A 12,285-nucleotide genomic window follows, 5' to 3' on the forward strand; every position below is an offset into this window, starting at 1 on the left:
GGCAGGTGACATTGAGATCACGCAAGTGCAGGGGAGCAGGGGACGGGGAACAGTGCGAAGGGTCAGGGGGAGGGGAAGTGCATTACACAGGATAACAGTAAATAAAAACAACAAATAAGGACAATATATAAGAAGTGCGGCCAGCTGCTGGCAGGTGCAAGGGTAAGTGCAGACATCAGGTGTCAAGTGCTGGAAGGGGGCTGTAGGGATACAGAAACAGCCCCAGAGTGCCAGGGTTGTTGGGGGACAGTGCAGGTGTGCAACTGGCGGGGAGGGGAACTGGGCCCAAGAACAGAGGGTAGCCAGGTGACCAGTGCAGTTTTCAGTTTCAGCCAGGAGTTCAGCAGGTGAGAGGAGTAGAGAAAACAGAAAAAGAGAAAGGTCTTGAGGTGCTTCCAGAACCGGAGGTGGTTTCTCCTCAATTTTCAGAGAGGCAGGGAGGATGTTCCAGAGGGAGGCCCCAGCCGAGGAAAGAGATCTACCACCAACTCGTTGCTTGGAGAAGCGACTGACCCTGAGAGTGTTGAGGTGGATAAGCGAAGAGCTTGAGAAGGAAGATATTTAGGAAGAGAGTTGAAGGTATTGAGGCCCCAAGGCCCAGAAGGCCTTGTGGACAATGCAGAGGGTTTTGAACTTGATCCTCACAGCCACCGGGAGCCATTGCAGAGAGTTCAGTCCTGGAGAGATACGATGCAAGGGCATGAGGCCAAGGACAAGACTCACAGTCCTGTTTTGGATGAGTCGCAGAGGGCGGAAAGTAGAGGCAGGCAGATTTAGAAAGAAGCTGTTGCAGTAATCCAGCCTAGAGAGAACCAAGGCAGTGAGCTTCTGGGCGAAGGAGAGGAAAGGAAGAATACCTCTGAGGAGGTGCAGCTGGTTGTGTGACTTTTTCGAGACGTCAGAGATGTGAGGAGAGAAGAAGAGTGTGGACATTTAGACAGATATATATCGTAAGTCCGCAAAGTAAATACAAAATGGAAAATTCACAGGTTGTGTATTCACACACAGTCTTTTGTTTTTTGTATGCCACTCTCTTTGTGACGAGACAAGAGGAAGCACATGTCTTTACATACTGTGTTAAAATTGTGACCATTGTTGCTAAATAGGTGTTTTACACATGTATGAAAATTTGTGGTGTGGGGGAATGGCCTAATCACTTGGACTTTTGGATAAAAAGACAAGGTTTTGTTCAGCATGAATTGTGTTATTAAATTTGTGTCAATCTCAGCTATATTTTTGTGTAATTATTATGACTATTAGCCATGATATCGGAGGTTGTAAAACAGGGGCCTACCTACCGGTGTGGTTATAGATAGATTTGTATACCTAACAAGATATTCTTGGAGTCCACTCCTCATACCCCTCGTGGTGGCCCTTCATGCCATTTATTTCCAGGTTTTTCATCCGGGTGAAATAGCTGCATGTCAAAAGTGCGAAAACAACTCTGGCTGCTCTGCATCAAAGCAGTGTAGCCCACTTCGTGCTCCATTATTTACAGGTATTCCAACGCACAACATGTTCACTTTTGCGGATGGCACCCGTCTTGATTTACCATTGCAGGTCCAGCACACCACACTCTAAACTCTGCCAACCCATTCACTAAGTAGTTTAACATTCTGAGGCAAACCGCTTGCTTTATTTAAACGGCATCCTCTGTTGAAATGCTTTTGTCAGCTGCAGCACTGCGAGCCTGTTAGCTCTTGCTGCCGTGTATCCCACTTCCTGGAAGAGGTGGGCCTGAGGCCGTCACGTGACCAATCACGTGGTTTTGGACATCTACTTAACGGCAAGCAAGCCACCCTTGCGGCGTTAAGCCCGCTGGTGTAAATGGCGCCGGCTGTTGTGCGCCTGTTTGGCACTGGAGGAGCGCAATAGAAAGGTAAATGATTGCCGGTCTGCATATAATTCCTGATTCCTAGGAACAGGGAGCTCTAATTTCAAGTCTAATAGTGGCCCCACGCCCTGTCTGGAAGAAAAGTGCTCCTATAGGGAGTTTTGAAAATCGGGAAACTTAGGAAGGCTGTTTTTCGCTTATACTATAAAAAAAAAAGAAAAAAAAAAGAATTCTCTTTTAAACCTTTTGTTTCTGTTCTTCTTAACTATTACCATCCAAACACCAAATGAGACTTCGTAGCTCACCTGACACAGAAATCGTGTCTGATCAGGATGGCTCATATTTGGGCGGAGGGGAGGAGACAGGGAATGTTGCCCATAATACCCCCATCCAAACCTCAAATCAGCCAGCCCTGGAAATTGTGCAAGCCCTCATTCACACGCATGGGCGGCAAATAGTGGAAGAAACTGGCCCTATCTCTCTTATCCAGAAAGGATTGAAGCGAGGAGTAGAATATACAATTACCACAAAGAGAGAGTAGAATAAACATTCACTTCCCCAGGAAAAGAAATAAAAGTGTGAATGACCCGACTGATCTTTCGACTTGCACATGGCAACCCTATGATTGTATCCAAGAGGTCGAAGAAAGGCTATCCCCTTCTGAAAGGTCTCAGAATACCCCTCTACTTTCAGACATTAACATACAAAATGTACCCGATACTTCTCATGCCCTTCCAGATGGTTCTGTTATCGCCCCTAGCAGAGATTCCCCTCAAACTGGTGAAGGTACATTGTCAGCTCTTAGTTGTTTTAAACTCCCTGGTTTCAGTTTTTGAACTTCTAAAATCAGAGGTGCAGACCCAGACTGGCTTACTCTTGGAATTAACCAATGAAATGTCCAAGAGTGATTCAGCCATGGTGTCTCCAAGTAATATTATGAACACGATTCTGGTTCCCACCTTAAAAGAAATGCAAGTCGAAGGTGTGAAACAGGAGTTGGACATTACTCAAATTTTCAGCTTATTGAAGGAGGGTGCCAAGGGAACTGCTGCTACACAGGAACTCTTAAAAGATCTCCTGAGGAAAGTCTAACCTTCAAACCTGCAGTCAGTCCATCTTGGAAGAGGCCCCTAAGGACATCACAATCTTTGATGATACCCCATTATCAGACTCAATCTTAGAAGAATTCAGGAGATTGGCAAATATGCATATTGATGCGTTGGAAGAGATCTGACAGTTCTCTAGAAGAGAATGTTAAGGCTTCAAAAAGCCTGTCACGTAAGAAAAATAACTGGATCCCAGAGGCTTCTCAAAACTTGAAAGGGAGAAAGAGGCAAAGAAGGAAAAGAGGGCGTAGCACAAAATCCAACAACCTCATTCCCATTGTCGAAAAGAGCCCAGAAAAAAATCAAAAGAATCCAGCTGTGAAAAATACAGGCACAAACTCCTTTTAAAAAAACCTGGCTCTGCCAATTGACGGGAAATCGTCAGAAACCATCGCATCCGTCATATTGACTCCTGATTTGTTACAGAGCTCCAGCTCAAACCAAAACAATCCTATCAAAATAGTGATCTCCAGAGTCCAAAGGTGAAAACCTCAAGTGTTGGTCTGCAAACGGACCCTATAATATTGCCAAAAAAGTCCTGAAAACACAATGTCAAAAACTAGGGGCTGGAAACATGAAGATCGCCCCGATATTTTAAAAAAGTAAGGCACAAAAGATCCATCAAGAAAACCCCTTTCAGGACTCTACTAATATGACTTCAAAAACTGCTGTGAAATTGGCCCCAATATTTCTGAAACCTGTGCCAAAACCAGTTTTACCAACAGCCCAGACTGTCCCTCATTATCCATCTTGTATTGAAGAGGAAGGGGTTTCAAGATCCTCACCAAATGAGACAGATTGCTGGAACGGCACGGGGAAATACAGAAATGTTGCTTTTCCCACCCAGGGGAATGACCATTCGCATACTACACCTGTAAAGATAAATGATGAACAGGATGTGGGTGACTTTAAAATACCAAAAGCGTGGCTGAGACTGGTCAAACAAAATAAGAACGATTCACTTTGCAGATCTGTGTTATTGTCTGAGATAAAAAAAATCAAAACATATTTCTCTTTTCATCGGAATTCATAGAGTATGTAAAATTTCCACTAAGGGAGGACAAGTTCTATGTGGAAATCGGACTGAATTCAAGCAGAGCCCAACAAGCCCTTTTTAATAATAAAAGTGATCTAGCTAGAGATGGTTTGATGGTCTACAAGACCAGTGAGGAGGGCTGATCTGAGATCGAACCCAGTTTAAAACAAACCGGGGTGGAGAAAGTCCCAAAGAATGAAGGTCTAGCTGGGAACACAAGAGAGTCAGGCAGGACAAAGGTAGTAGGAGTAAGCCTAAACAAGAACCTGATAGCTAAACTCCCAGAGATAATCTCTCAAATAATCCTGAAATTGGGGGCTGAGGAAAACTGCCTTTAGGCAAAGGGGTCTATGGTTAGTTTCCTGGAATACAAGAGGCCCAAGTTTCCTGAAAAGTAAGAAAGTGAAAGAGGAACTCATAGGTCTAAATGATATTTTGCTATTCGAGGAAACGTGGCTCTATTGAGATTGAGGGTTTCACAATTCTAAGCCTACGAGCATCGCAAAAATCGAAAGGGAGACCAGCAGGTGGGATGATAATCACACTCAAAAATTCCAGCATAAAAGAATTCACACCTATATGCAACAATGAAGTGGGGATCCAAGCATGTAAAGTAAAACTGGAAACGGCGCCCCCCCACTTCGTTATAGCAATCAACATTTATTGGAATCCCGCCAACTTAAAACTGCAGCATTTCTTAGAATCTCTGGACTCTGTACTCACAACGGTGAAGGTCGATTACGAGGGAGCTCACATTTTATTAGCAGGGGCTCTAAATGCAGATTACATTCACCCCAGGAGTAGCTCGCTAGTGAAACCAAAGATGAGCAATCTACGAAAAGGAAAACTGTGGAGAGACCTTTTGACCTCTTGGGACCTTGAAATGATCCACATAAAATTCAAGGGGGATGATAAAGTGGGTGTAACCTGGCATCAAGGGTCCCTCGAGTCTACTCTAGATTACATCTTCGTTTCTCCCGGCCTCTCAGTCCTCTGCCCAAATTTCTCCCTAAACTGGAAAGGGGGAAGCGATCACGCAAGTTTAGAACTTCTATTTCCTGACATTCAGAAGCCTTGGCACCCGAACAAAATGCAGGAAATCGAAGGCCCCAAAGGAAAACTGAGAGTAGCAAAATACAAACAGGGTGGGAAAGCATTGAACAAACTCCTCGAAGAAGTTCCTCCCTCACTATGGCAAAACAAATTCCACCCGGAGAAATTTGGGAATTTCGTGTGGTCTATCTGCCCACCAAGCGAACTAAAGGTTGCAGGCAAGCAAGAACACCTCCACCATTTTGATGAAGAAACGCAAAAGAAAAAAAGAAGCCTGCGACAAACACTGCACCGTATAAGAAATGGGCAGGGAGACCCAAGTTAACATAAAGAAGATCTAAGACTAGCCAAGCAGACTTACAGAAATTGGTCAAAAAACCACAAACATCGGAAAATACAAGACGGCGGAGAAAGAATGCTCCATCTACTCAATGCAAATAATTGCAGACATTTATGGGCGGCATTGAATCAACTAGAGAGTGGTCAGAATAGTTCTCTCTGCAATTTGGTCCCAGAGCAAGAGTGGTTGACATATCTGTCAAACAACTTTAAACAAAAGGGGGTCCACGGACTTTAGTTTGCCATCAGACTCTTACTGGTCTCTCACATTCAAGGAACAAGATATTGTGGAGCTTATACTATCATCATCCATTTCGAAAGCTGCAGGTCCCAATGGACTCACTTATCAGGTCCTTAAAGATAATCCAAAAATGTGGGCTAAGCTGCTAAATGGCCGGTTTAAGGAAATCTTGCGAAACAGGATTTTTCCACCATCATGGAAGAACGCATTGGTTATTCCATTTTTCAAAGGGGGGGGGGGGCGATTGGTTAAGCCCGGCAAACTATCGTCTAATCGCCCTCCTTGATATTGACAGCAAAATTTGTATGCGGTTGCTGCTAAAAGACCTTACACTTTGGGTGGACTCCAAGCAGATTCTCTCTAAACATCAAACAGGTTTCAGAAAAGGGCTTTCTACCAGCCTAAACGGGCTCATTCTGAACCTACTTAGTGAAAACACAAGTGAGACAGAGGGTGTTCTGCTCTATGGTGCTTGGGTCAACCTGTCCAAAGCATTTCATCTAGTAGATAGATCCCTTCTGTGGAGGAAACTACACAGTTGGGGGATTCCAGCTTCTCTACTAGCAATGCTTATTGAACTGCATAGGAACACCACTATAAGAGTGAGACTGGATGACCTGGGCCACCTGTCAGATAAAATGCAGGTATTTAAAGGGGTGAGGCAAGGCTGTCTCGGAGCCCCCTTGTTATTCAATTTATTCCCGTCAGATCTTTTTTTTTTGCCCCTTTTTCAATGGCTAGCTCGATGTTAAATGGGAGGAGAGTTCATTGGTTGGCATATGCAGACGACTTGGCCCTGCTGGACAACTCGGCGATTGGTCTGCAGCGGCTTTCGTCCAAATTAGGGGAATATGCTATACAAAATTAGCTAATAATCAATCCCTTGAAATCCAAGATCCTTATCTTCAAACATCCCAAAAAAAATCTAGGCTCCAGAAAACGGGCGTTGGACGGCAAAGCAGTTCCTCGGGTTGAAGAACTTACCTATCTAGGTTATGAAATGTTAGCTTCCCCTTCTCAGAACAAAGCATCTACAGTCATTCTGGACAAAGCCACAAAGATCATCTCTCAAATGAAGAAGTTGAATGGTAAATTTTGCAAATTCTCATTTCTTCCCCTCGTCAAATATTACCTGGCCAAGGCAGTCCCGGTACTTCTGTACGGACTGGAAGCTAAGCCTCTGCTTTGGCATTACAACTAGAACAAAGTCGAGGGGCAACTGAGGAGGAAAAAAAAAAAAAAAATCACTAAATCTCCCAATGTGTACTCCATTAGTGAGTCTCAGATTCAAGCTAGGTTTGACCTCATTGGGTTGCCGAGCCGATTGGAAACTCCTCTCCCTTTATCGTGAAATAATAACAGCTGGCCAGTCTACTTTGAAGTAAATGAACATCTCAAAAAATCAAAATCAAAGCAACTCAACGGTCTGAAAAAGAAAGTGGGTAACATTCTGATCAGGCTCGAAACATCACCAGAAATCCTTATTTGCAACCCAAAGAAAGTAAAAAAGCTTCTGGAAATAAAAGATTGGATCAACACCATCGACGGAGTAAGGAAGCTTAACCCCCCAAACCTTTTTTTGAAAGTGGATAGAAAACTGGGGTCTCTTCCTCGCTACCTCGAAAAATTTCCAGATAGAGCTATAAGAAATAATTTCTTGAGATTAAGATTTAACATAGCCCATTCGGGAGAGGTACTGGCCAGAAGAAACCAGGGCGACAAAGCCATCAAACTCTGCAAATTTTGGGATCCTCCGAGCCACCAATCCCTCAAACATCTGTTAATGGAGTGTGAGGGCACATGGGAAACAAGAGCTTCGTTGCTCGGAAGATTTGTGGCTAAAGAGGAGAGCTTAATGTGTGACCTGTTCTGGGACAGACTGATTGCAGGCCAAGAAATCATGCTCACAGCTACAATAGTAAAAGTTCTGGAAAAATTCTCTATACTTTTAAGTTCAAAAGTCATGAGCTAGTCATTCAAGCTAAAGGTTGGCCTCGCCAAGTCTCAGCTTGGTCGCCCCTGGTTATCCTCGGTGATCTTCGGATCTTATTCTTCGGGCTTCTGTTTTCGTTTCTTTGTTTTCTGTTTTGTTTTAAGGAGTAGTTTCTTCTTGTTTTTTTTGTAAATGTTTTTCATGTAAAACCAAAACAAATAAATTATAATAAAACATTTTAAAAAAGTAGTTTACACTCTGGAATGCATTACCATTACGGATCAAGACCTATCACGCTAAAACAAGCTATCGCATAGCTTAATCTATAGGCCAGTTCCTTAACTAAACCAGATGAAAGAAACAGAACATTGATCAGCATTTAATAAGAGCCATTGTGGTTATTCAAAACAGAAAATAGGAGTACAACCCAAATTACGAAATAATGTGAACATCTCTATTTTAACGTGTTTATAGAATATAAAAAACTAAATCTTTCCTGTCAATTTATTCTATGAAAACAGATCACTAAAAGTCCGCTGACCCTTTATCAAAAACACACATAAGCAAGACACAAAGGAATAACAACGATGAAAAGATTGATTACCTGGATGTGGTTGCTGTGTAGCTTCACCCTATAACTCTAAACAAATGTGTAGTGCCGCAAAATCCATGTATACACAACCTATCACTGCCAAACCTTCACGCTAGTGCCCGAGGAAACAACTCGCAACCATCACTACCAAATGAGATTGATGCTGTATTACACCCCCTCCAGTGGCAGAGGTGCAGTCTGACACTGCGCATCTTACCTCCGGCATTAGGAAAACTTCCTCCATGTACTTGCTGTCAATGCTCTTTAGCCTCTCCATTGTTTCATATTGTCCTTGGCATGACTTTAGCTTATCTGGTGAGCCAAGCATGCTTTTCAGCAGCACCAGACCAACCCGGAAGATCACTTTCACACCTGCAAGGAATAACAAAAACATTTAAGCGAAGCTAAAAAGACGGTCACTCAACAAAAAGGGACTCTCTCCAACATGCGTGAAACCCAGCGAGTAAAGCAAGCCCCATAAGGTCAAACTCACAGGAAAGAGGGAAACTGTTACTGACCAAATCAATAAAAACAAAAGATCGCAACATGCAAACACAGGAAGTAACTGGTTTGATGCTAATGTTCCACATTTTTAGAAAGAAGTGATATTACCTGAGCCAGCAGGCTGACCTGGCGGGTGACGGCCCAGTGGCCAAGTTAAAAGTTGAGCCAAGCAAGGGTCCCTCATCTGCAACAGTCCCACCATCAGCTAACCTCACCAGTAGCACCCACGTAGCTCATACATGGTTGCTAAGGGCTCTTTAGATTTAAAAAAGGCCTAATGCAATAGCTCCTGAAGCCCCTTCACTTCTAGAGTCACCTGCAGAGTCACTTATTGGACCTGGAAGCAATCAACGAAGAAAAGTGACTTTACAAATGCAGGGAGCTTCAGGAAACACTGCCTAAGGTCTTATTTAAAGAGCCCATAGAACCTGTGTGTGATCTACATGGGGGTTATAGGTAATGGGGTCTGCAGGCGACCTGCACAAAGGTTGCTCGAAACAGAGGCTTTTTACCAGAGACTACAACTTGGATACCAAGATTCCCGATTGACTAGCGCCCTCCCATCAGGGTGCTAAATGGGTTTTCTGAATATCACTGGTGGGTGTATCAGAGAGACTTAATAGTGTGTAGGACTATTTCCTCAAGTGAAGCCAAACTCGCAATGAAGCGTTTCTGAGCAGCAAGGACTCACTCTTTAGGTAAGCACTGTAAAGTACTGATAGCACAGAAATGATGCCAAGTCAAAGACCGTCCACACAGGTATACACTGAAAATCTGTATGTTGAATTTAATTATGTGAACACCCCACCACCCCCTGCCCAGGACTGGTATCCAAAGTGGACACAATGAACACATTAAACTAAACACAATATTCTACACAAGGATACTGTGGTAGTTTAAAATAGGGAAGTTAAAAAGTGGTTAGACACATCCATTTAAAACAATTATAAATCACATACTTTGTTGTCTGAATACTGTTTGAGAAGTCCAGCCCTATCCCCTGAACAAGTGTTCCCAACCAGAACCAGGCAATTAGGGCAGTTACTTAATGCCCCTTAGGAGTATGACAAATATCCACCCATAGGATTCAGGCGGGTTAAAGTCAACCGTCAAAGTGCAGTTATTGTGAAATAAATTGTGCAAAGAAATGTTTGACGCTGTATTAGTATAGTTTTAAACAAAACACACGCTTTGATACCTTTTATCAGACTAACGGCAAATATTAGGGAGAGATGGTACAATGCATGTGTTGTGCCATATCCGCCTAATATTTCCAGCTAGTTCAATCATTAATAGTGGTGTTTGGTTGTGTGCCTCCTTGAGGATTTCCATACACCTTTGAGGTAGTTTTAAACGGCCAAACTCTTCAGGCACCAATCTGCCAAGTTCATAGATTCAGGATGTGGGTGTAACGTTGTCGCCCCCCCGGCTCCCCCCCGTGTTGGGTGAGCATGTTAGAGGCAGCCAGTTTGCACAGCTGCAGAAAGACAGGTGTCTCGCCCACATAAGAGCAACCAGGATTAGTGTCACTTGTTCCTGGTGCATTCTGTTCACTATCCTGCTCAGTAGTGGTGTTGGGAGAAAGGTATAGGCAAATTTCCCCGACCAGCTCATCCACAGGGCGTTCCCCTTGGATCCAGGTTGGGAAAACCTGGATGTAAAGTCTCGGCATTGTGTGTTTTGGCTTGTGGCGAACAAGTCTAACAGAGGATAGCTTACTCATAGCAGATCACCACGAGGCCAGAGACCACACACACCCATCCGGGAAGAGGTAATATCCAGTACACGTTCTTACATTGACAATTACCTTCACCCATCCAGGACCACGCATCCAACTTACTTGCCTTGAGAAAAACCTTAAGGTTGAAACAGGTGTCTGGACTAGTGAAACCAAGGCAATTGCTTTTTTGGTACACTATGGAAGTCTGGACCAACTAGAATGTATGTCACAAGAATGACAACCATTGTATGAATCACATGACAAACAATAAATCAATATTTATTGCTAACACTTATCAAGTGTGGAAATTAAAACGTATTAAATATAAAGTACCACTTGGTCAGCGCCTGAGTATGAACTTTGGATCTCAGTTATCAAAACAAGTATCCAGAAACATTGGGACAGCAGGAGCTGTGTCCTTCTGAGATCCCCATACAGGCGGCAGAATAACAGAGGAAGTTCATACAAGCATCAGAGCAATAAACAATAGTGCAGAGATCCACAGTTCCCAAAAGCTCCAACCCTTTGCCACTAACGGAGGATAGCCCCAGAGGGTAAAAAATATTGTCTAATTTTTCTGCTGAGCTGCCACTCGTGCTCTTCGGGTAGAGGATCTCTGCTTAATGAGTCTGCTAGAGAATAGAGTTCCCATGGATCATGTTGTGGCACTAGGAACATGTTCCGCTTGAGTGCCCACTTCCAAATATTTTGTGCATCCTGGACAGACTATAATCATTGTCATAGTATTGATCTATATCGCCTATGTGCTATTGGTCTTCTGGGTCTGTAAATGAGCCAGGGTCTTGGGAGCCTTGAGTGCCGTAATAAGATGTGTCCTGAACTACGCCATGACATGACGAGTTATTTGTTTGTGTTGTGTCCAGGCAGACTCTTGGCATCAGGCTGTTAGCTGCTTCAGTCTCTTAGGGGGCCCTACAGTCTGGTAAGTTGATGAGGGGGTTGATCTAAGAAATTTCCCAAACTAGACAGTCCCCTCATGACCCTATCAAACTGTTCTGGAGTCCACTGGGATGAGTTTGGCAACAATGAGGGAACAGGTGTAGGCAGAGGCTCTGCGGCAGGGGGCCGTTTGTGATGCATTGCCCCCGACAGGGTGCCTTTAGGGGTAGAATAATCCCTAATCTTTGAACCTTGTGATTTTGAGGCTTATGGTGTCGAGGAGTTCGTGTTTTGCGACGTCTTTGCCTTGGCAGGGTGTCAGACGAGTTTCTTAATGAAAATTGCTCATTTCGAAATTTTTTGTAGGAGCCGTCGACTTGTCTTTCAACACCTGGTCGCTGGAACCCGAGGAATTCACTGATTTGGTCGCAATGTCAGAAACTGTCTTTGGCGTCTGTTTTGGGAGCCTGTTGTGTGGTGATCGTGACCGTGATGGCCCAGAGGGCAGGACGTTTTCAGACCTTCCCATTCAACACCGCGTGTGCCTTATCAGTCGACAACGTGATCAACTGTCAGCCATGGGTGATGTGCTTAGTGTGTCGTGGACGTGCTTGAGCAGCCAGGTGTCATCTCCGTAGCAGAACAGCTGGCCTGCCTGTTGGAGTCGGGGGCTCGCACGCGCAAATCCACTGGGTCCCGATTTGCCTCAGCGTCACTGAGGACGCTGACGCTGCCATCGTAGGAGGCTCACCAGACGTCCATGGTGGCCTTGGCCTGCATGGCATGATGGGCCCAGCCTTTAGTTTTTCGGTCCTTTCAAGTTTTTGGCTTAATCAGTCTGCAGGACTTGCACTGTTTTTCGGTGTGATCCCTAGGGAGGTCCTCGAAAGCCGTCGTCAGAGATCTTGCAGTGTACAGTCGAAAGGACAGAAAGAAAGTCTAACTTTAAACTTCTTATAATTAATGGCCTCAGCCAGAAGAAGGAACTCTGCGATATGCGTCCAACTATAATGGCGGAAAAAAACAA

The 12,285-nt window shown here is 44.2% G+C and overlaps 1 protein-coding gene across 1 annotated transcript in view; it reads right to left on the reverse strand.

The window, feature by feature from the left end:
• Window positions 1–12,285, reverse strand: part of TBC1D10A (TBC1 domain family member 10A) — a 621,584-nt gene that overhangs the window by 80,134 nt on the left and 529,165 nt on the right. The window contains exon 8 of the mRNA XM_069619305.1: window positions 8,352–8,506. Coding sequence (XP_069475406.1) covers window positions 8,352–8,506 — 155 coding nt within the window. The remainder of the gene's footprint in view (window positions 1–8,351; window positions 8,507–12,285) is intronic.

Source organism: Ambystoma mexicanum, chromosome 10, assembly GCF_040938575.1.
Source record: "Ambystoma mexicanum isolate Mex_15411 chromosome 10, UKY_AmexF1_1, whole genome shotgun sequence".
Lineage (NCBI taxonomy): Eukaryota > Metazoa > Chordata > Amphibia > Caudata > Ambystomatidae > Ambystoma > Ambystoma mexicanum.